Source organism: Myotis yumanensis, unplaced genomic scaffold, assembly GCF_028538775.1.
Source record: "Myotis yumanensis isolate MYYU_CA2020_CCGP unplaced genomic scaffold, mMyoYum1.0.hap1 SCAF_17, whole genome shotgun sequence".
Classification (NCBI taxonomy): Eukaryota; Metazoa; Chordata; class Mammalia; order Chiroptera; family Vespertilionidae; genus Myotis; species Myotis yumanensis.
Genome location: NW_027223768.1, coordinates 32,735,688 through 32,759,581, shown reverse-complemented (window position 1 = coordinate 32,759,581; position 23,894 = coordinate 32,735,688). Strand labels below are relative to the sequence as shown.

The following is a 23,894-nucleotide window of genomic DNA, read 5'->3' as shown; positions in this document are numbered from 1 at the left end:
AAAGGGAGGTCATCAAAGCCCCCATTCCATGGGTATATGAGAATCTCCCATTGAGAGCATATGAGGTGATTCCTTAAGAAAGGAAGAAATGAGAGGAGGTAAAGCACCGAGTGGAAACTGAACAAAATCTGCAGCAGCCTAAGTGCAAAGAAGAGGGAAAGATCGAGAAACACGGATCCAAAATGACCCCAAGCTGGGCAGTAAGATACCTTCTGCATCACACAGCTGCCACCAGAGAGGAATTACAGCGTTAATGCCCACTTCTTTGGCTGTTGCTGTTGTTTAGACGATAGAAATTTTTTCTTCCCTTTAGAGTGCCAAGCCCCTCCTGAAATCCTCAATGGGCAAAAGGAAGATCGACACGGGATGCGCTTTGAGCCTGGAACATCCATAAAATACAGCTGTGACCCTGGCTACGTGCTGATGGGCGAAGAATCCATAAATTGTACCTCTGAGGGGGTGTGGACACCCACTGTCCCCAAATGCAAAGGTATCAGGACTTGCATGCAGATGTTTTGTAGTTTTGAGATTGCTTGAGTTGATTTCTCATCCTCGTCTCTTCTTCTTAGAGGCAGAGTGTGAACCTATAGGAAAGTATCTCTACAAAAAACCCCAGGATCGAGTGATTAGACCAGATGTTAACTCTTCTTGCGATGAAGGGTGAGTGAGTGCTGGCTCAGCCTGAACTGGGTCTGGCTTATCCGCGCATACTGCAGGCTCTGTGTAAGCGTTTACCTCAAAGACCCTTCCCTGGCCCGTGTCCATGGAGTGCTAATCTTGCTAGTTTTCCATGTATGGGAACTACTCCTGTGCAATGATGGAGTGGATGCTGGCTGCATTCTGTTCGTATTGCTTCTTGTCCTGAACGTGGTGAGTTTGCTTTTGAGCCAATAGCGCTTGCTTAGTTTAGTGGTCATTAGACAGCAAAATGACACGACTCTCTCTCTAGGTCCCGGTTAGGTGAGAGTGTTTATCAGCTGTGTCAAGGCACCATTCCTTGGTTTATGGAGATTCGTCTTTGTCTAGGTGAGTGATACCTATGTGTGCCCTGGGAGATTTCTGTTTTGGGCTATGCTGTGGGAATAAGAATATTAGCCTCTGTTCCATTAAATTTGTCAACAGTTTTTCTGTCTTTCTACTGTCCCCTCTACCTACTTCAAAGCATAGCAATCGCTTAATTTAAATGTTCGCAGTTAACGGTCCTCTTTTGTGATTTAAGTTTATAAGACGATGAAAGCAGAGAGTAGATGAGCCACCATGTTTAATTTTGCGTATACTCTAGTTTAGTGGGGAAAAAAGGATATTGATGTGGGATCTGATATCTTATTCTGTATCTACTGCTCCATATGAAATTGGGTGATTTATGCAATTTCTCTGTGACTCTATCCCCTCATCTGTAAAGTCAGCATAAGACTTCAGACTTCAAAGTTATTGCCTAACAAAGTATATACTCGATCAACAACAAATATTCTTGGCTAAACTACTGTATCACCTCAGCACTAAAATGGCATGCAAAAGAAGCTCAATTCTATGTTCCCATGCCTTTTATTCAACTATTGTATATTTTTAAAAGAATTCTTATTTTAATTAATAATTTACTACTCATCTTTACTGCCTCAAACTATAATATTGATGTACATGTTCACACTTTACAAAGATATCAATTATAAAAAATATTTCCTATGGAATCTGTTTAAATTGAATTTTGCACATATAATGAGCTTTGATATAACTCACATATCATCAAATCTCACCCATATCCTCCAGGAAATTTGATAACAACAGATTCATAACCAACTTCCTTTCTCTTCTTTGGTGTCTAAAACTGAAACAGAATGATATGGTCACTTCTCATCTCTCCAGAAATCACCTGCCCACCGCCCCCTGTTATCGACAATGGGGCACACACAGGGAGTTCCTCAGAAGACTTTCTGTATGGAACCACAGTCACTTATTCCTGTAACCCTGGGCCAGAGAAAGGCGTAGAATTCAACCTCATCGGGGAGAGCACCATCCGTTGTACAAAAGATGGTCAGGAGAGGGGCATCTGGAGTGGCCCTGCTCCTCTCTGTAAACTTTCCCTCCCTGCTGTTCAGTGCTCACATGCCTACCTTGAAAATGGATACCAGATATCGGGCAAGGAAGCCCCATATGTCTACAATGACAGTGTGACATTCAAGTGTGTTGATGGATTTACTTTGAAGGGCAGCAGTGAGATTCGTTGCAAAGCCAATGACACCTGGGATCCTGAAATACCCGTTTGTGAGAAAGGTAAACAGCCCAATGGGGGAAAATAAGGTATTTACTTACTATTCTCATCTCCCACCCAAAACTACACTCATGGAAAAAGTCAGTGAGGCACAGATTACTATCCTATTGCTTTCATGTGTAACAATGTTCCATGTGTGTTGTGTTTGTTCTTTATGTGAATGGCTCTTATATCCAGAATATATTCAAGATGGATACTGAGAGGACCTGTTTAAAGAAGTCTAAAGAGCAGACAACATTCAGTAATGAATTAGAGCTTTATGATCCTTGGCTAAGATGTTTAAGATTATCTGTTGTCCAATGTTGTACTCTTAATATTCTTGAGTATAAGTTCTTCTTTTGTTGGTATTGATGTGGGAAGTTTTTCCTTCAGACTGCCAGCCACCTTCGGGGCTGCACCACGGTCGGCATACAGGCGGAAATAGGGTCCTCTTTGTCTCTGGGATGACTGTAGACTACACCTGTGACCCTGGCTACTCGCTTGTGGGAAACAAATCCATTCACTGTATGCCTTCCGGAAATTGGAGTCCTTCTGCCCCTCAGTGTAAAGGTACGTTAGCTCCAGAGTTGCCTTCCCTTTGATAGCAAGCATGTGTGAGTAATTCCAGCTGTGCTCCCCCAGAAGCACCATGTGAGCCCACGGGAGAAGATGTTCAAGAGCTTCCAGCTGATTCGCACGTGATTCTGGTTAATACATCCTGTCAAGATGGGTGAGTATGAGATGATCTATCCAGAGCGGGTCCCCACTTGGTTTAGTGCATTAGTTGCACCCTCAGCTTGTCTTGGTGACTCTTTTTGCAGCTCCTCATTGCCACACTCACAGAGAATATGAGGTTCCAAAAGTCTAAGTAGCATCTCTGACTTGTTAGTTCTTTTTTTAAAAAAAATATTTTTTATTGACTTTTTACAGAGAGGAAGGGAGAGGGATAGAGAGTTAGAAACATCAATGAGAGAGAAATATCAATCAGCTGCCTCCTGCACACCCCTACTGGGGATATGCCCGCAACCAAGGTACATGCCCTTGACCAGAATCGAACCTGGGACCTTTCAGTCTGCAGGCGGATGCTCTATCCACTGAGCCAAACCGGTTAGGACTATTAGTTCTTTTTTTTTTTTTTAATATATTTTATTGATTTTTTACAGAGAAGAGGGGAGAGGGATAAGAGTTAGAAACATTGATGAGAAACATCGATCAGCTGCCTCTTGCACGCCCCCTACTGGGGATGTGCCCGCAACCAAGGTACATGCCCTTGACCGGAATGGAACCTGGGACCCTTGAGTCCACAGGCCAACGCTCTATCTATCTGCTGAGCCAAACAGGTTAGGGCTGTTAGTTCTTTTGTGACATGGAAATAGCTTTGCTGTCATCTAAAGAAATCTGCTTACTGGGAGGGTCAAGGGTTTTCATTCCTCTGTACTGAAGTTCTTGTGTAGGAGTTCCTCTGTATTTGTGGTATGAGGAGGTGAGGTTTCAGAGACGTGATATTGGGAAAAAGAAATGTGTGATAATCTCTCTCTAGGTACCAGCTGACTGAGCATACTTATCAGAAGTGTGAAGATGCTGAGACTGGGGTTTGGTTCCGAAGGATTCCACTCTGTGAAAGTAAGAGAAAAATTAAAGTTATAAATGGGATAGTTGGGGATTAGAGAGGGCAGGCTACCTAAGAACTAGGCTGTAACTACCTCAACTGTCTACATGTTCTATCTCGATGTATCTAAGATAAGAAATGCCTTTCTCAGTTTGGTCAACACTCTCATTGGCAAGCAAAGTTGTCAAGTAGGAACTGAGTATTTGGCATACATCTGCTAATTACTCAAGATTTTAAAAAACACACAAATATAGCCTATATTTATAGCTCATTTTTAAAATTGTTTGAATGAATATATATTATTCAGAAATGTTAATAAAGCTGTTTTGATGAGAACAATGCAGGTTGTAAAGCTAAATAATTGTATGGTTATGTGTCATACATGCAGTCACATAGTTTTATTTGCATCCCAATGATGACTGTCCGCCTTGGTACACTAGCTGAAGCAGCATTTCTCAAATCTCTTCTGCAGCTATTCACTGTCCACCTCCACCAGAGATTGACAACGGGAGGCACACAGGTGTGATGGCAGAACAGTTTCTTTATGGAATTGAAATCTCTTATGAATGTGACCAAGGATTCTCTCTTCTGGGAGAGAGAAACATCCGATGCATAAGTGATTCTGAAGGACATGGATCTTGGAGTGCACCTCCCCCACAGTGCTTAAAACCTCCTCCTGTGGCCCACTGCCCTCACCCAGAAGTCAAACATGGATACACGCTGAATAAAACTCGTTCGTCATATTCCCACAATGACACTGTATATGTTGCCTGCAACCAGGGTTTCATCATGAATGGCAGTGACTTGGTTAGGTGCCATGCCAATAACAAATGGGTGCCAGGTGTACCAACGTGTATCAAAAAGGGTAAGTTATTTTTGATAATTAACTCAGGGGTTTTGCTCAGAATAAAGAAACAGTTTTTAAATCTGCACTCGCCATTTGAGCTAAAGAAAAGCGTGTAACTGCTAAGACAGTTATATTGTTTTATAAGACACCTGCCTAATCTTTTTGCCCAATTCTTTTTCCCCCCTTTTCCTTTCTAAGTAAGGCGAGAAAAAGTACATGAGAGGATAATGTGATGGTGTCTACAAAATTTATTGTTTTCATTAATTTAGAATAAGAAAAATGCACCTATCTTATTTTGGGGCAAATGTTGGCAATAGTATTGCTTGGTAATTTGCTATCTAAGGCCAAAATACCAGCCAGTATTTCAGTATGTTCTTTAGAGTGAAGCTGACTTTTAAACTCATTGAATTATCTTTCCTATAATATAGTTATCATTTGGCACTTTTATACACTTGTAAGTCATAAGTGCTTACAAGTTTGACTGGGACCTCTAAAACTATGTTAAGCAAACTGTTATAACAGTTAATATTTGCATTTAACCTGAGAAATCCCTGATTATACTGAGTGTATTATTTTTTTTAGTTGGTGAGCTACTGCAATTTACTGAAAGCGAAATTCTTTTTAAGTCCAGTGAGTTGTTACATAAGAAATAAAGAAAAAGTGGGTAGAACCCAGGCTTCCACTATACCTTTTTGAGTAGACTTAGAGGGGCTGGGGCTGAATGGGACATTGCCATGGGGTTTTGGACTACATTGAATCATGCAGCTACCAGTAGACTAATATGTTTATGATTTTGGATTCTCCTTAGGGTCACTTGCTCCTCTTCTTGGTGGTAAGTCTTCCTAAATACTTTAAGTATATATATATATATATGTGTGTATATATATATATATATATATATATATATATATATATATATGTATATATATGTATATATATATGTATATATATATATATATATATATATATATATATATTTGTGGCCCTATAACTCACCCTTCACTTTAACTTATAGAGAAGTACCTAGGGTGTTTTAAGAATGTTTTAACGTACCCTTTGCATTACAAACTGTCGCTTTTGAATAGAGTTAAATAAATGTTTTTGAACAGCCAGCTATTTCTAATTTTTAAGTTGAAAGTTTGGTTTACATTAACTCTTGATCTTTTGCATGATTTGGTACTATCAAACTAGGCTGGCTTATTCTGCAGTAGCAAAATACCTTTCACAATTGAGAATTACATGTTGTTATGCAAAGTCATGGGACCTGGGTGTCCCGAGATCATAATTTTACCCCAGTGACTGGAATATTGTTAATAAAACTGAAAGGAACAGAAAAGCCCAACAGAACTTAACTGGAACCCTGTGGTCAAATGCTTGGTGCTTTAGATGAAATGTGGACGATATTGAATCAGAAAAACCTTAAGCTCAAGAATCATTATTTAGGAATTCACTATTTACATGGCTCAGAAAGGATAAGTATAAAAGTAACATACCATATTCCCCTCCACTAGGAATAAGCCCCACAATCACTTCAAAACTATATAGATCACATTTTTCTTGAATTTGATACTTGCTGTTTTGTTTTCTAGGTCTTTCTGCAGGTTTCGTGGTTCTTATCTGCTTGGTTAGTGTCACCTTGTACATGATATTAAAACACAGAAAACAGTAAGTTCGATGCATGCTTCACCAAAGCACAAAAGGTTTTGGCTTCTTCGGCGTTAGGGAGGATAATCAGGTGAAGTCTCAGCAAGTCTCAAGATTCTACTGGGGAATGACTAAGTCACGTCACCCCAAACATGTAACCCACAAACTCCAGCAAATTTTCTTTAAAATACCAAGTCACCAAGTGCCATCTGCTTACATTGATCACAGTTATATGATACCTACTGTAGGCATCAAACAAGAAAGGGTTGCATTGAAATTATGCAATGGTGACATCTATGAACTGAGTAGTTTGTTCTAAGCCCGAGAAGGCCTGAGCACAGCAAGGTCTACAGTTGGGATGTGCTTTAGACTGTCGTGTTTACCAGAGGATGGTGTTGTGAATGAACTCAGGAGAGAGGGCATTCTGCGATAAAGTGAGATTGGGAAATACTGCATACTGTATTTTTCTCATGGGGATTCACAATCACCAAAAGAATAATTGAAGTCCTAAAATACAAAAGCCAGTTTCGTGTTTTTTAAGCCAGTAATTCCCAAACTAATTGGATTACACAATTCTTTTGTTTTGTTTTTTTCTTCTCACATAATATTTTTAACAACCCTTGGGACTAATATTCCATTTCATAGACATTTGGGAAATCTAGGAAGGTGGTCAGGAGCTAGATTATCAAAAGCCTTCAGGCCATAACAAGGAATTAGGGTGTATCCTATAGGAACTTAAGCAAGCAAAAAAAATATATTCAGCCCAGCCAGTGTGGCTCAGTGGTTGAGCATTGACCTATGAACCAGGAGGTTCGATTTCTGGTGAGGGCAAATGCCCAGTTACAGTCTTGATCCCCAGTGTGGGGCATGTAGGAGGCGCCGATCAATGATTCTCTCTCATCATTGATGTTTCTGTCTCTCTCTCCCTTTCCCTTCCTCTCTGAAGTCCATAAAATATATTAAATTTGTTTTTAAATATGTTCAGATTCACATTTTTAAAAGAAGGGGCAGGGTTGGGCCATCAGCCGAAGCAGCAGTGGCAGGGGATCCAGAGGACGGATGCAGGACGCATCTTCACTGTTGAGAGCCTAGGCTTTCCAGGACTGAGTGTCCTGTGGAAAGGAGGGAGAAGGGGCCTCAGAGAACGAGCCAAGTGGAGGTCATTTGATGGTCCCAGTGTTTCACCAAAAGAGGGAAAGGGCAGGTTGTGGGGAAAGATGATGAGTTCCGTGCTGACCTTGCCACTTTGTGGCACTGAAAACCGATCCCGGAAGGACAGTAATGCTTAAAAGGCAGGAGGGGAAGGAACGGTCAGAAGTAGGAGAAAAGTTAAGAAACAGCTGTTTCACTCAATTCAAGGGAGTCTCAAGAAAAAAATAGGGATGTCATTTGTATGGCTTTTCCTTGAAGGAAGTTAGAAGATAACTTTAGCCAAGAGTAGTTGTAAATTTAAATAAATAGAGAATGTGGTTTCTATGTCTTTTCTATCTCCTAACTTTGCTCTCAGAGCATCTCGTCTGAGGAAAATTTCCAAACTTTGAGAATGCCTGCAAGCTCATTTGACTTTTTTCTATTGGTAATAATTAAGTTTATTAACATGATTATATCAATACTGGATATAAGTGCCTATGTTGATATGAACCAAATATGTTACACTAAATTGCTTAGCATCACTCTCATTTTACTTCTATTTTCTAACCCAATTCAATTTTTTTTTCTGATAGTTGATACAAACATTTCAATCACCTTAATGACTTTTTGTAAATGAGATGAATAATCATTTAAACATGGATGCTTAGTAACTACACTAAATATTTATAAAAGCCATCTAACATTTGAAGAAAAGACTGCTAATTTTTTCTAGTCATGTAAGATATTTTAATAAAATCTGAACATCATAACTAAAAAGTATCATTTTTTATATTCTTAATATATTATTTATAATTTGACCTCTTAAATATGGTAGTTGGGGACATTCTGTAAGTAACCCTAGAAGTAAGCTTTCTTCCCCAGTAATTTTGTAATACTTTATTTCAGAGTTCTTTTTTTTTTTTTTTTAATTTTTCGCTTAAAGTATTACAAAGGGTATTACATAAGTGTCCTTTTTTTCCCCCCGCCCTTGACAAGCCCCTGCCTTCCCTTACCCCCCAGTGTCTTATGTCCATTAGTTATGGTTATATGGGTGCATACAAGTCCTTCGGTTGATCTCTTACTCCCCTCCCTCCTGTCCCCCAACCCTCCCTGGCCTTCTCACTGCAGTCCGACAATCAGTTTGAGGCAGCTCTGCCACTGTATATTTCAGAGTTCTATATGGTAGGATTAACACATTTTCTTGTCTTTTGCTAATTTTAGCAAACTGGTTTTAGAAGCAAAGTAGATATGCCGTCAAAGAGGAAAAGTAAAACTGTCCTCTTAAAAATCATTTAAAGGGTTAGTCATGTAGGACCATGTAAGGATTTTGAATTAAACATCCAATATAAAAATTCTCTTTTAAGTTAGATTGGGAGATTGTGTCCCAAGTAGGTAAGTGTATGATCACATCTTAAAATAAAAGCTTCTTTTGTTTTTGTTTTAAACTGGGGGCCATAGTTATTGGTCATTTAGAGTTCTAGGCCTGAGATAAAGCTGTGTAATGTCAACTTCTGACCTAGACACTTAACAGCCTAGCAAATTATTTGTTTTTATGGGCCTTTCCAAAATTGGGGATTATAGTGATTATCTCATAGGCTACTTAGGAAAATAAAATGGACTCATCCCTGAAAGGTGCTTACCATGTGTTAAGAATTATGGAAAGAAAACAACTGCTATATCTTTACAGCAATTACGGCAGGAGTAAAAATTTTACTTTTTCTTCCTTCTTCCATTTAGCAATGATTATAGACATAAAAGCCTCATAGAAGAAGATCTTCATTTAGAGACACGAGAAGTATATTCTGTTGATCTACACAGCCCAGCAAGATAACCAGAAGGTAAATGGATATCTAATGAAATTGAAATATTTTATTAATTTCGATGTAAAAATGTCCTTCTATTCATACTTATCAAAAAGCATAATGCTAACTATATATGGTTCCACTGCACAGATTTTAAAATTATGCATATAGCCCTACATGGTTTGACTCAGTGGAGAGCGTTGGCCTGCAGACTGAAGGGTCCTGGATTTGATGTCAGTCAAGGGCACATGCCTGAGTTGTGGGCTCGATCCCCAGTAGGGGGCATGCAGGAGGCAGCCCATCAATGATTCTCTCTCATCATTGATGTCTCTCTCTCTCCCCCTCTCCATTCCTCTCTGAAATCAATAAAAATATATTTAAAAAATAAAATAAAATCATGCATATAAATCGTGAATTTACCTATGTCATATTGTCAACTAATTAATTCCCTGTTTTTTTTAATATAGTCAAGCAACAAATATTTAAGAGTAAGGAGGAAATCAAAGTAAATGTTTTTAAGAGTGGAGAAATGACAGCTATGCTGCAATTCCTGTGTGCTGATAAGAATGATCTGGGAGAAAGTGGGGAAATACTGGGAGGGAAGGAATGGCAGAGTGGCTGGAGCCGTGTCTGGGTACGCTAGAAGGAACGGAGTCTAGTGCTAAAGCAGGGAGTGTAGACCTGAGGTAGGAGTGTGGCCTTGGGGACCAGAGGGAAAGCAGAACATGTGGGTGCAGGTGAAGGCAGCTGGGGAGATGTGGTGGTGAAGGCATCTGTGGAAGTTCTCGTCTGATGATTCTGTTCCCACAGTGAATAGAAAGTAAAATGATCAGCTGATAAGAAGGTTGAGAAATATGATAGGGATTTAAGGAAAAAGGAGGCATTAAATAACCGCCATGCATTGGCAGGCGACATTCAGGGTCCCTGTGGTTATCAGGAGAACATGGGAGTGAACACTTGAAGGTTTATTATACCCAGGCATTATCCTGAGAGTCGCTCATGCCTTATCTTATTTAGCCCTGACTACAACACTGAACGGTAAGGAGTGTCCCAAGATAATACCAGGGTGAGCACATAAAACCCAAGATGAGAAAGCCAAGGTTAAAAATTTCTCTTGGCCAAGGTTTTGGGGTCAGTAAGAGGCAAAGGTAGAATTCAAGCTCAAATATGTCTTATATGCTTTATTGTATATAATCTGTAAGGTAAAGATACCACCTCTGTCTTCTTGGAGCTTATTTTAGTTTATAAAATATACTGACATACATGTAACATACATATCAGGGAGTAAGAACATATACCATGAACAAGATACAGAAGAACTGCTGTGGCAATGGGGAAAGAAATGTTGGCTTGCTGCTGGTGCGTCATAGGAAAAGCAAAGAGGAGAAGAGGGGAGGCCATGCCAGAGTGACCCCTAAATCCAAACCTGTGGGGATCCAAAGTAAAGCTATCACATCAGTATCTGTTCAGTGAATGTGTGAATCAAGGAGCATGAGACCGTTACTTCAGTTTCTCTTGCACTTTTATTCATATTTATCAATATAAAATTTGTTCATTGCTCCATATCCTATTCTCTGAGAAGGACCTCTTAATGGAATAATATTTTTGAATAGGCTTGATGCTTTACTGGTTATATTACTTACAATTGGTCTATACAGAGAATGTTAACATTCCCGTTATTTAAACTTTGATTTGTTCCTCCTAACCAGGAACTCTTATTTCAGTGTGCCTCCTTGATTGGAATGCAGCTGAACACGGGTTGGAAAGAAACCATTGGAATATCAGCAAGCCTATCTGTATGGGCTCCACATCACCGAAATGATGTCTTAAGCTGTAACTTCCTATTTGCACTTATTCTCGAGCAGCACAAGGAACGTTTGCCTGATGAGAAAGATGGGAGCCCAGTGTCACTGCCACCAGCTCTTCAAGGACTTTCTGAAGCCTCACCTGTGATGCGCCTGGAGCCAGGCTTTGGCGATAAGCGGTTACATACGAGTAGCTCTGAGGAGTCATCTTTTCTAGGAAGGCACTAAAGTGAACTGTTTTCATATGCAGACTCTTCCTTTTTTATAATCAGCATACTTACTGTTACCACATACTTTTGGTTATAGTGTGGTTTTAATTATTTAGTCACAGTATGAAGGATTTCCTGTGGTTTTCATGGGCATATCTTTATAGAGAAGTCTGATTTTACTTTAATAGTGGTTTTTCTTCTCAGATAGAGTTAAACATTTCATTTTAATTTCCACTTGGTTTGAGGTTTTCTTACACTATATACTCTGTGTTTCCATAATCACTCAGTAATTCCAACTCAAACAAGTTTTTTCTTTTAATTATAGGAGTGAAATTTCAGTTCCAAAGTTTTTGTGTACAATTTAATCTTTAGATACATTCTTGGTGCTTTTGTCAGAACATCTGGTTGCTTGTAAAATGTCATTTCAAATAAATTTTATCTTTAAAAAAATACCTGGTATGATTCTTTATGCCATTGGGATTTTGATAGGGATTGCATTCCTTCTTCAGATTGCTTTAGGTAATACAGTTAAACAATGTTGATTCTCCCAATCTGTGAAGATGAAATATCTTTGCATTTCTATGCATCTTCTCCAGTTTCTTTCAAAAATGTCGTATAGCACTGGTCAGTGTGGCTCATGGGTTCTTCTCCTGTGAGGACCTCAGGTTAAGGGGCAGACATTAGCTCCACTCCATAGGTCAGCTTACAATACCCGATTTAGGAAAGTTTTCTATGCAGGCACTTGCAGCTCATTCCTTTTAGAGATAACTCCCGCTTTGTTCCTGCTAGTGTCTAAAATTATTGTAATCATCATCTTTCAGAAATTTCCCAGGATTTGGCACATCCTTGCTGTTGGAGAATGGGCAGAGACGTGTTAAATGCAGTTGACAGCGACACCCATTTATTTTACTAGTATTTAATAGGTATTCATTATGCACCTACTACAGGCTAGAACAGCCTGGGCACTGGAGAAAAAGCAAGAAAACTCTACCCTTGCCTCATGTATCTTGTCCAGAAAACTAGGCAACATGGCTCAGAACATATCAATTGGAGCCTCAAATGGGTCAAATCAAAGTAAGTTAAAGAAATCAAGGTAAATGTCTTCCGTTATATTAAGAATGGCTTGATGGACACCAGGTGTAGAAATTTCACTGGTTGAAAGTTCCAGTAAAACCTCAGTCCTTTAGCACCTGTAACTAGGTTACCAAACTCAAGCCATACCTTTTCCCTATCCTTTAAATTTTCTAACAAGAAAAAAACTTATTTCCAAGCCTCGAAGTAAATGGGAAAGGGTTTTTTGTTTTTTTTTTCAGCTTTATTGAGATATAATTGACACAGAGCTCTGTGTACAGATGATTGTAGAAAACAGTAAATACAAGGGTGGGCAAAAGTAGATTTATAGTTGTGAGTACACAAAACACCCTTGGGATTGGATAAAAAATAAAATGATAAGACACGTCCTTCTTTTAGGTGAGTGCAGGATGGTTAGTAAACAGTGAAATCATCATCTTGGTGATTTTGAAATCTCACAGGCTTCGATGGGACTCCGCAGCAGACATTCAACCACGGAAACCTCCGCTGTTGTCCCTAATAATGCCTCATTCGTGCAAAATTTGAGCAAGAGCCCTGGCACTTCTGACCGCTTGGAGGCCCCAGGACAAAAGTGGAGCCCTAAGGGGTGCTGGCTACTAGGCGGCCCACTAGGCTCTGGGTTTCTATTTTCAGGCCGATGCGCTTTATTCTTTTTTTTCCGGGAGTTCCTACAGCTCATTTTCTTTCCAGAGCTCCCCACAGGCTTGGTGAGAACCCAGCAAGCAAGGGGAGAGCGGCTTTCCCCCAGGTGCTCACCCGCCCAGGCGGGCGCCGGCCCCGCCTTTCTGCTCATTTGCGTGGCCCCGCCCAGCCCCGCACGCCGCGCCGGTCACGCCCACCTGCGGTTGCTGACACTTTGTGAGTCTAGCGATTGTTGCGTCTGGTGCCCGCAGTCAAGGAGGTAAGTGCACGCTGCCCCTGAGGATTCCCGCGGGCCTCCCGCAACATGACCCGGTCCTGCGAGCCGCGCAGGGCACCTCCCCGCCCCCCCGAGAGTCCCTCTTTTTCTTGGTGCTTCGTGGGGATCACTTTGGTGACCCTAGTGCTCCAGTTACCCCCATCCCTTGGTAGGAACCTGGAGAGGGTGTGCGCTCCGGAAACGAACTGGAGAAGGTTGGGGAGCGGGCTGAAGGGTGCCGAAAGTGGGGGTGGGGGTGGCGGTGGGTGCGGGAGCGGGGAACAGGGGAGGAGATGCTCTTGGTGGGTCAGGGTCAGGGTCCGGTTGGAGGCGCAGGACTTGGCCCCGGCTGGTGCGGAGCTGGGGTAGAAGGCTCAGCCACAGATCCTCGGGTTGTGCTGGGGCGGTGGGTCCCTGTAGTGGCGGCGATGAAGGCTGCTGGGTGGTCGGCACTGAGCTTTGCGGGATGCTGGGGCGCCACGGGTGTTTGCGGGGGACGAGGGAATGCCTCCAGCTGAAGCTTGCAGGTGTTTGTGCACGAAGTCGCTCGGGATGGGGAGCCCTCACCTGTGCTGCAGACGAGGTTCTTGCTCTCGAGGGCCCTGCGCGTGGGGATGTTGCTGGGGCCCGAGCTGTGCCCGGGAGGGGTGTGTGCGCTGTGCTCCCGGAGTGTGGGGATGCCCGGCTGAGTGGAGTGTGGGTGCCCGGCCGCGCGGGGTGGGGGAGCCTTGGCTGGGTGTGGCCTGGTGTGCGCTTTGTGAAGCGAGGCGCCTGGAAGCTCGCTGCTGGCTTTGTACCGGGGCTGGGAGCGCACGTGGAGTCCTTGAGTGAGAATAGCCCTGCGTCCTCGGATTTAGGATTGGGAAGGGCGCGCAGTGCCTTTTGTACATAAAGGTTACAGGCTCATTATTGCCCCCAAGTCGTATTGGTATTTTGTCTCCCCCCCCCCCCCCCCCCCCCGCCCCACGCCTGGGCCCACCATTAGATTGGGTCCTATCTAGGGAAGATTCGGAAGCAACCGAAGAAAACATTGGTAGCTAAACCTAGTGAGAAATGAGAATCGTAAGAAATGAACAGTAAGCAATGGTACTATTGTACAGCTCATAAACTAAACGCTGAAGGCCATACACTGCGACGTTTCATGGAATCTGATGAGTTATGTTATATAAACAGTTACTATTAAAAGCACTTTTATTGTATAAAAAGACATATTAGGAATCCTCTTTTCTTTATATGCTTTCAGTTACTGAGATTGCATCAAACAAAGGTTGCTTGCCTAATTTAATCATGCTGTTGTGTGCTTTCCTTCTTGCTGGTTCCAGGAAATTCTAGAGTGATCTTATGCCTTTGGATGAGAACAGAATTATATAGAATTTCTAGCTATTTGTTTTCCTGTTGTAAATGGGAATGTCTCGCTCAGGGAATTCAGTAAACGTTCATAAAACCAACCTCTCAAGTAATCCTCTTGTAAAAACGAGGGCTTTAGGGTCGCATCGACTTTAGGGCATGATGGCAATGAAATGTTGGACTGGGTATCTATAATTTCAGATTTTTAGAATATGATACGAAAGAAGAGTAAAATTTGACTTGTTTGGAATACTCCTGACTGGTCTCACCATCTGAAGTGATAACAATCCAGGGTGTAAGACAGGAGGAAGGTTCCTCCGGGATCAGAATGGGTCTATCTCCTTTTTTTAAAGATCCTTCCGGCGAATAGGAAAGACCCCTGATTCTTTTAGCCCCATAGGACTTTACTTGATATGTCTCCATCACATTATTTTACATAATTGTTCTAAGACATTTTTTTTAGATTTTCAAGCCCACAGGTAAAAAAAAAAAAAAAAAAAAGAGAGAGAAATTACTGAAATGAAAAGGCTGAGGGGGGAAAAAGACTTCTTAGAAGAGAATTGAGTTTTGAAATGAATTTCAAAAGAAATGGGGAATGATGCATACCTATATGGTGTATCTTTCAGACCTAAAACACTGATATTTGCTTCCTAAATTTACTGTTGAATAAAAATCCAGCTCATTCCCCAACAAACCAAAAGCGAATACAATGCTATTTAAAGCAAGAGCAGCACATGGCCCACTCCTAGGACCCTTGGGTGAAAGCAGGGAACAAGTCTTTAAAATCTTACCAAGTAGCTTTCCATTTATTCTGGACTACCCACCTGCTACCACGCCACAGTCCCTGGCTGGTCAAGGAGATTAAATATTTCATTGTTATGCTTGTATTTCCTTACTTTTAGGTGTCTGTGGTGAACCACCAGTGTTTCAATCTATGAAGTTAAAGGTTCCCCCTCAACCTGCATATTTACCTGGGGAGAAAGTATATTATCAATGTAATCCAGGATATTATTATTCCTATTTTTATGGCCTCAGCACCTATTGTGAGAAAAATAACTCCTGGTACCCTATTGATGAAGCTTGTTACAGTAAGTAAATAAAACCTTTCTTTTTTTTGTATGCATGTGTGCTCGCTCTGGTGGTGCTGGTGTTGCTTTTAACACATACTTGGATTCGTTTCCCACTGTGGCAATGATGATTTTCTCATGGGAAACGAGGTTTTAGATAGCAAGACAGGTGTTTAGGCTTTGACAAATCTCCCGGGGAAGTTTTTTGTAGGCGTGGTTTGGGTCAATGTGACTTTATGTTTTCCCTTCTAATAGTTAACTCCAGCAAATACTATTGCATGAATGGACAACAGCGGTGTAGAATTATTTTTATTAAATCTGTTTTGAAATTTGTATAAAAAAAATGAATTTGCAAATTTTCTTCTAGAAAAACAATGTCCAACTCCCAAGGTTCCTAACGGTGAAGTCTATGAGCAGTATGAACCACAAACAGGCTTTCAGTTTGATAAAGATGCTTACTTTTATTGCAACTATGGGTAAGTGGCCCCTTAGAGAAAAGAAGGTAAGTGTTACCGGTTCAATATTGTTTTTCTTCTCTTCTTAAACCAGTGGTTCTCAACCTTGGCTGCACACTAGAATCACCTGGGAATCTTTTAAAAATCCAATCAGGGTTTTAAAAAGATTCCCAGGTGATTCTAATGTGCAGCCAAGGTTGAGAATCACTGTCTTAAACATTCCCATAAAGTTGATTTCACCTGCTTTCTGTGTGACAAAGTTGCACTTGCAGCCAATCAACTCCCAGGCTTTTTAGGGAGACTGAAAACATAGGGACTTAATAGAAACTTAAAGGAAAGCCGAATTACATAACCCTTGCTCTAGGTAACAATCAGCTTATTGTAAGCATCACAAATGTAGTAATCATGGTGACTTCATCCTTGACAGCAACATGCACCCTATTAAAAACAAAACAAGTCTCAGAGTTGAAGGAGGGCTCACAGAAATGTGTTGTTGAAGTCCTTTAATTCTTTACATACTTTCTATCTGGTGGCTCTATACTCTATTGTGAGTGGGGTATTGAAGTCTGTAACCATTATGGTAGAAATGGCTGTTATGTAGAAAGGTGTGTTTCTCCAGTTCTGTTGCTTCCTATATTTTGATGATCTGTCATTGGGTGTCAATGTTTATAACCGTTTTATCTGCTTGTTAGGTACCTTTTATTAATAATACTTAAGGTCCTTTGTCTCTTGTAAACTTTTTTGATTTTGAGTCTGTTTTACCTGATACTAGTATAGCCACTCCCGCTTTTGGGGGGGGGGCGGGGGATACTGTTTGCATGGAATATCTTTTTCCATCCATCAACTGATTTTGTCTTTGGATCTCAAATGAGTGTCTTGTAGACAACATATAGTAGGATTGTGTGTTCATTCTGCCAACTTCCTTCTTGTGATTAGAGTTTGTCATTTAAATGTAAACTTGTGACAAGGAGGGACTTCTGCCTTTGTGGTATATGCTTTCTATATGCCTGGTAGCCTTTTTGGTTCATTTCCTGCATTACTGTCTTCCTTTTATGTTAATTGTCTTTTTTGTAATGAAATGTTAAAAATTATTCCTCATTTCTTTTTGAGTATATTCTATTGCTATTTTTTTGTGTGGTAACCATGGGGATTACATTTAAAATCCAAAAGTTATATCAATCTAAATTGGAATTTATACCACTTTAATACACAAAAGCTTAACTCCTTTATAGAGTCTTAGCCACCCCATTTGGTTGTTACTATCTCAGAATTGCATCTTTTTATATTCTTTTAAATGCATTATCTCTTAACTTATATACAAAACAAGATTTGGAGTTAAAAAACAAAGTTACAGGCCTGGCTGGTGTGGCTCAGTGGTTGAGTGTCGACCTATGAACCAGGAGGTCACAGGTTCGATTCCCAGTCAGGGCACATGCCGGGGTTGCAAGCTTGATCCCCAGTGTGGGGCTGCAGGAGGCAGCCAATCAACGATTCTCTCATCATCATCTCTCTCATCTCTCTATCCCTTTCTCTCTCCCCTTTCCTCTCTGAAATCAATAAAAAATATATATATTTTTAAAAGTTACAGTACTGCTAGTTTTTACACTAAAATTTTTTTCTTTAAATGTATTATCTCTTAAATTGTGAAGAGAACAAAATTATGGTTACCAACTATTTTTAAAACAATACAAGCTTTTATAATGGCCCATGTATTTACCGTTAGTGAGAAGTTTATTTCCCATATGGGTGAAAGTTACTTTCGAGTGCCCTTTTATTTGACCTTGGAAAACTCCTTTGAAAATTTCTTCTAGGGAAGTTCTAGTGGCCACAGGCTCCCTCAGCTTTGGTTTACCCTGGACTGTTTTAATTCCCCCTTCACTTTGAGGACAGTTTTGCTGGGTAAAGTATTTTGGGTTTAGAGTTGTTCTTTTCTTTGAGCACTTTTAGGGTATCTACCCATTGTCTTCTGGGTTCCAAATTTTCTGATGATATACTGATTATATTATTAAGAACCCCTTGTATGTCATGATTTATTCCCTCTCCTAGTTCAAGATTCTCTGTCTTTGGTTTTTGAGTGTTTGATTACAGCAGTCCTTACGTATCATTGGGGGATTATTTCCAGAACACCTCCCCACCCCCCTGCTGATACTAATCCAAGTCCCTGGTATAAAAGGACATAGTATTTGCACTTAAACCTATAGACATCCTCCTGTGTACTTTAAATCACCTCTAGACTACTTATAATACCTAATACAATGTAAAGGCTGTATAAAATAGTTGTTACACTGTATTGTTTATGGAATGATGACAAGAAAAAAATATCTGTACTTTTTAAGAATATTTTCAGTTCTTGGTTGGTTAAATCCACAGATGTAAAACCTACAGATCTGGAGAGTCTACTGTATTGTGTCTTAGTGTAGGTCATTTTGAAATCATTTTACCTGGTGGTTATTGAGCTCTTGGGTGTTTATATTCCTGTCTGTTATCAAATTTGGGGAGCTGTGAGCCTTCATATTCTTTATATATTCTTTTTGCCCATTTCTGTCTTCTCATTTTGGAATTCTCACAATGTGCATGTTGGTCCACTTGATGGTATCCCACAGGTCCCTTAAGCTCTGTTAACTTTTCTTCATTTTTTTTTTTTCTTTCTGTTCTTTAGACAGTTTTTATTGTCCTAACTTCATGTTCACTGATTCATTCTTTGGCCTGCTCAAATCTACCTTTAAAACCTCTAGTGAATTTTTCAAGGCATATTGTACTTTTGAACTCCAGAATTTCTTTTTGTTGTTTTTTTCTGTTTTTTATTCATCTGCTTATTGGTATTTCAGTTTGTTCACACATCATTTTCTTAACCTTCCTTCATTGTTTTCATTTAGTCCTTTGTGCATCTTTCAGAGTTATTCTGAAGTCTTTGTTTAGTGAATCTGCCACCAATGCCTTTGTCAGGGACAGTTGATTTTTTTAAAAAAATGGATCATACATGCCTCTTTCTTGGCATGCCTTGTGATTCATTTTATTTTTTAGGAATACTGCATAATTGAATCTAATAATGTGGTAACTCTAGAAATCAGCTTCTTTACCTTCCTTAGACCTTGCTATTTTTTGGTATTGTCTTTGGATACATTCATTGAGGATCAACCCGAGGTATAAACTGAAGGTCTTCTCAGGTTGTTTCTGAGCCTTTCCCTGAGCACATGCACCCAATTTCTAATTTTCTATATATATGTAGTTCTTTTTGAAGATCCTGGTTTTTATTGTCTGCCTCCTGAGAGAGGAAAAGAAAAATATGTAATGGAGAGAAAAGGGTGCAGGATCTTTAAATCCCCTGAAAGTCATTTCAGCTGGGGAGGAAAGGGCCAGCTAGAGAAGCAGATGCTACAATGACCTCCCATCTCTTTGTCCACTTCTCTGTGATCCACAGCATTAATCAGCACACAGTTTTCTGATATTTGTAGGGCAGGGCCTTTTTGTCCTCCTGGCTCTTGCAGGCTGCTTGAGGAATACATACACAGCTGCCTGCCACATTGTGGATGGTGGGGGATGTATAGCTGCTATTTTCCCGAGAGCTGAAATTTACTGAAATTATGTTTACTTGTTGGAGTCTTTGCCGGGAAATTTCAAGCCCTCAATAGACTAGTTCAAAAATAGTTAAATCAAGCAGATCCTGCTATTGAAATTGTTGTCTAGTTGCAGTGACAAAGTCCTACTCTGCCATCTCCTCAGAATTCTCTCTGAAAACACTAAAATATGGAGAAAATGAGTGAACCTTCTGAAACTGTACAAACCGTTTCACTATTTTTTAACTTGATCAAGTAAAAATAATGGAACATCCATTTAATAGTTATATACAGAGCGACTGCTAAAGCATTTTGAGGGGTGCCAAACATTTAAGACACAGATTTTTTTCTCTCAGAAATTGTATCCTTATTGAGAAATACAATATAGACAGAGAGATGTGACGGCAAAATAGTAAAGGAGAAGTACCAAATAGTAGTTCATGATTATTGCAATGAGAATCCAGAAGGAAGAGAGTACTGTGAATTTAAGTAATCAGAGATTTCATCAAGTAGTATGTCTGAGCTATCCTAAGAAACACATCCTGATGTAAAGAATACATGCATACCTCGTTTTATTGTGCTTTGCTTTATTGCACTTTGCATATATTGCATTTTTATCAATATCCAAGCATAACACTCCACCGGCAAAAAAGTCACAACTTGGCTGAAGGCTCAATGATGATTAGCTTTTTTTTTATTAAGCATAAAGCATTTTTAAATTAAACTATATACATTCTGTCTTTAGACATAATGCTATTGAACACTTAATATACTACTTTATAGTATAAATATAACTTCATATGCACTGGTCAACCAAAAGTCTTGTATGATTCGAGTTCTTGTGATAATCACTTGATGCTGGTGGCCTGGAACCGAACCCATGTTATCGCTGAGGTATGCCTGTATTAATAAGAGCTAAAACTTACCTAGCACTCACTATTAACTCATCTAATACTCAAAACAGCCCCATGACATATATACTATTATCTCCTCTTCATAGATGAGGAATGTGGAAAGGGAAACATGGAGGGACTTGCCCAAACTCAACTAACCAGCCAGTGCGAGAGCTGGGACTCGAATCCAGTAGGCAAGCTCCAGAGCCTTGTCTCTGTACTGAGCTGTGGTGTGACTGAGCAGAATGGAAGGAGCAAAGCCATGGAAATGAATGTGTTATGCCCAGGAGAGCAAAGAGGCCAGCCTGCCAGGCATGACAGATGTATTTAGATATCTTTGCTCTTGGCCCATGTGCGTGCAAATGCAGAGACTGTTGAATTAAATTCCAGATTTGGTTAGAGCTTTCATGATAGTGTGCTATTTAAGAAAATTCCCCCTCAACTTATTATAGTGCAGAAAACAACTTATATGAAATGTTCCTCTTTATTATGTACATCTTGTTAACTGGTAAATAAAACAGTAACCTTTTTTTCCCCCCTTCATTTAGTTATTTCTTAAAAGGTGAACCAATTTTAACTTGTAAACTTTCTGGAGACACAGTGTATTGGGGCGGTGATATCCCAACATGTGAAAGTAAGTAAATTTCCACTTTAGAATTTAGACCAGCAATTCTCAATATTTCTGGCCTGGGGGACCCACTTATGCTGATTTTTTAAAAGTAGAGTATAATTGATATATAATAGTATATTAGTTTCAGCATAGTGATTCGTTTATTTATGTGCCTTACAATGAAATCACTATAAGTATAGCAACCATTTGTCACTATTCAAATGTATTACATTATTATTGTACTAGAGGCCTGATGCACGAAATTCATGCAAGAGTAGGCCTTCCTTTCCCCATCTGCCAGCACTGGCTTCCCTCACAGCCCCGGCTTCATCCGGAAGGACGTCCGGTCTAATTAGCATATTATGCTTTTATTATTATAGGTTACCTGTGCTATGTATTACATCCTTGTGACTTGATTCATTTTTTAAAATATATTTTTATTGATTTCAAATAGAGGAAGGGAGGGAAAGAGAGATAGAAACATCAGTGATGAGAGAGAATCACTGATTGGCTGCCTCCTGCATAACCCATACTGCTGACCAAGCCTGGAACCCGGGCATGTGCCCTGATCTGGAATTGAACCATTACTCCCTGGTTCATGGGTCAAAGCTCAGCCTCTGAGCCACACTGGTCTGGCATTGATTTATTTTATAACTGGAAATCTATACCTCTTATTCCCCTTCTCCTTATTTACCCATCCTCCCAGCCCCCTTTACTCTGCAACCATCAGTTTGTTCTCTGTATCTATAGGTCTATTTCTATTTGGTTTGTTTCTTATTTTAGATTCCACATGTCATAAAATCACGTGGTATTTTCTTTCTCTTTCTGACTTATTTCATTTAGTATAATACCCTCTAAGTCCATCAATGTTATTGGCAAATGATGAGATTTCATTCTTTTTTTTTTTTGTCTGATAATACCCCATTGCATATGGATGTATATTTGTATCCTATCTAATAAAATAGTGATATGCAAATTGACCATCACTCCAACACACAAGATGGCCACCACCAGATGGCCGGCAGGGGAGGGCAGTTGGGAGGGACCAGGCCTGAAAGGGAGGGCAGTTGGGGGCAACCAGGCCGGCAGGGGAGGGCAGTTAGGCATCAATCAGGCTGGCAGGGGAGTGGTTAGGGGCAATCAGTCAGGTGAGTGGTTGGGAGCCAACAGTCCTGGATTGTGAGAGGCATGTCCCAGATTGGAGAGGGTGCAGGCTGGGCTGATGGCACAAATTTCATGCACCAAGCCTCTAGTATTATATAAATATATATATACATATATATATGTGTGTGTATATATATGTATATATATGTGTGTGTGTGTGTGTGTGTGTGTGTATCACCTTTTTAATCCATTCATCTATTGATGGACACCTAGGTTGTTTCTAAACCTTGGCTATTATAAATAATGCTATAATGAACCTAGGGGTGTATATATCTTTTGAATTAGTGTTTTTGTTTTCTTCTGATAAATGCCAACAAGTGGAATGGCTGGGTCAAATTGTACTTGTGTTTTTAATATTTTAAGGAACCTCACAACTGTTTCTGATAGTGGCTGCACCAATTTACAATCTCACCAACAGTGTAAGAGGGCTCCCTTTTCTCCACATTTTTGCCCTTTATGTTTTTAATTAACAAAGATTCCAAAGAGCTTCACTTTATGTGATTTATGTCTATTGATATTTATTATATTGGAATGAAAACAAGTTTCTAAAATAATTATTCATTAATATAAATTTTTTAAAAAAACAGTAAAGTCGATGCATGTTTAATTATATTTTATAAAAAATTTTAAAATGTCCAAAAACAAATTGTGAGAATGGTAGCATTGTTTTACACTTTCATAAATCTCTTCAAAATCTGGCTTAAAGGAAGACACTCAGATTCAATCTGTTGTGAAATAACTCATTTTGTAGCTTCTGGAACATTTTACTATACTCGTAAGATTTCAAGTGAAAAAAAAGACATAACTTAGTATAATTGTGAACCAATGAATTAGCAAATATTTATAAATTATAAAGCATTTCTCAACTATCAGTGAAGCTTTACTCACATGCATATTTTCTCCTCAAATTTTCAGCAAACCTTATGATGACTAGAACAAAACTTAGCATAGCCTTATAGATAAATATTGGTATTTCATTTAGGTATTTAAGAAAATCAGTTTTCTTTTGAAAGTTCATTTCTACATGGTTTGACTTTGGGGTAATAACAGTTTCTCACAGAAACAAACTAAATGGGTAGTAGATTCACCACTAGATTATAGAAATCACATGTTAATGAATTTATTGAATTTATTTTACTAAATGTTGTCTTAATCTATCATTTTCCACTCATTTCCTCTGTTCTCCCCCCACCCCCTTAGAGATTTTCTGTGCAGAACCTGGAATAATAGAAAATGGAAAACGCACGAATAGCTGGAGGGTTGTATTTGAATTTAATGAAGTAGTGACTTATACTTGTGACCCTTCAGATGGACCTCAGGAGTATTCACTTGTTGGAGAGAGCAAGCTTTCTTGTTCTGGGCCTGGCGAATGGAGTAGTGACCCTCCTCAATGTAAAGGTAATGATATTTCCATTTATTTCCTTCTTCATTTGTAAATACAGTGGAAACACTTTGTAGATAGTTTTACCTATAAGTAAACAAAGAGTCATATGTGCTTCCTCCTCCTGTTAAATTG

The 23,894-nt window shown here is 39.7% G+C and overlaps 3 protein-coding genes across 4 annotated transcripts in view; 2 read left to right on the top strand and 1 right to left on the bottom strand.

The window, feature by feature from the left end:
* LOC138995889 (complement receptor type 2-like) overlaps nt 1-11,719 on the top strand; it is a 78,094-nt gene extending 66,375 nt beyond the window's left edge. The window contains exons 12-23 of the mRNA XM_070396681.1: nt 314-490; nt 570-660; nt 950-1,026; nt 1,864-2,271; nt 2,642-2,818; nt 2,891-2,978; nt 3,789-3,871; nt 4,330-4,722; nt 5,513-5,536; nt 6,294-6,369; nt 9,217-9,317; nt 10,991-11,719. Of these exons, the coding sequence (XP_070252782.1) occupies nt 314-490; nt 570-660; nt 950-1,026; nt 1,864-2,271; nt 2,642-2,818; nt 2,891-2,978; nt 3,789-3,871; nt 4,330-4,722; nt 5,513-5,536; nt 6,294-6,369; nt 9,217-9,310 (1,688 nt within the window). The 3' untranslated portion in view covers nt 9,311-9,317; nt 10,991-11,719. The remainder of the gene's footprint in view (nt 1-313; nt 491-569; nt 661-949; nt 1,027-1,863; nt 2,272-2,641; nt 2,819-2,890; nt 2,979-3,788; nt 3,872-4,329; nt 4,723-5,512; nt 5,537-6,293; nt 6,370-9,216; nt 9,318-10,990) is intronic.
* Nucleotides 11,720-13,258: 1,539 nt separating this feature from the next.
* Nucleotides 13,259-23,894, top strand: part of LOC138995884 (membrane cofactor protein-like) — a 72,980-nt gene continuing 62,344 nt past the window's right edge. For both annotated transcript variants that reach the window (XM_070396674.1, XM_070396675.1), the window contains exons 1-5: nt 13,259-13,288; nt 15,535-15,720; nt 16,067-16,175; nt 21,153-21,238; nt 23,579-23,776. In XM_070396674.1, coding sequence (XP_070252775.1) covers nt 15,567-15,720; nt 16,067-16,175; nt 21,153-21,238; nt 23,579-23,776 — 547 coding nt within the window. In that variant the 5' untranslated portion in view covers nt 13,259-13,288; nt 15,535-15,566. The remainder of the gene's footprint in view (nt 13,289-15,534; nt 15,721-16,066; nt 16,176-21,152; nt 21,239-23,578; nt 23,777-23,894) is intronic.
* LOC138995880 (testis-specific gene 10 protein-like) overlaps nt 23,667-23,894 on the bottom strand; it is a 53,685-nt gene continuing 53,457 nt past the window's right edge. The window contains exon 17 of the mRNA XM_070396655.1: nt 23,667-23,846. The gene's annotated coding sequence lies outside the window, so the exon portion shown is untranslated. The remainder of the gene's footprint in view (nt 23,847-23,894) is intronic.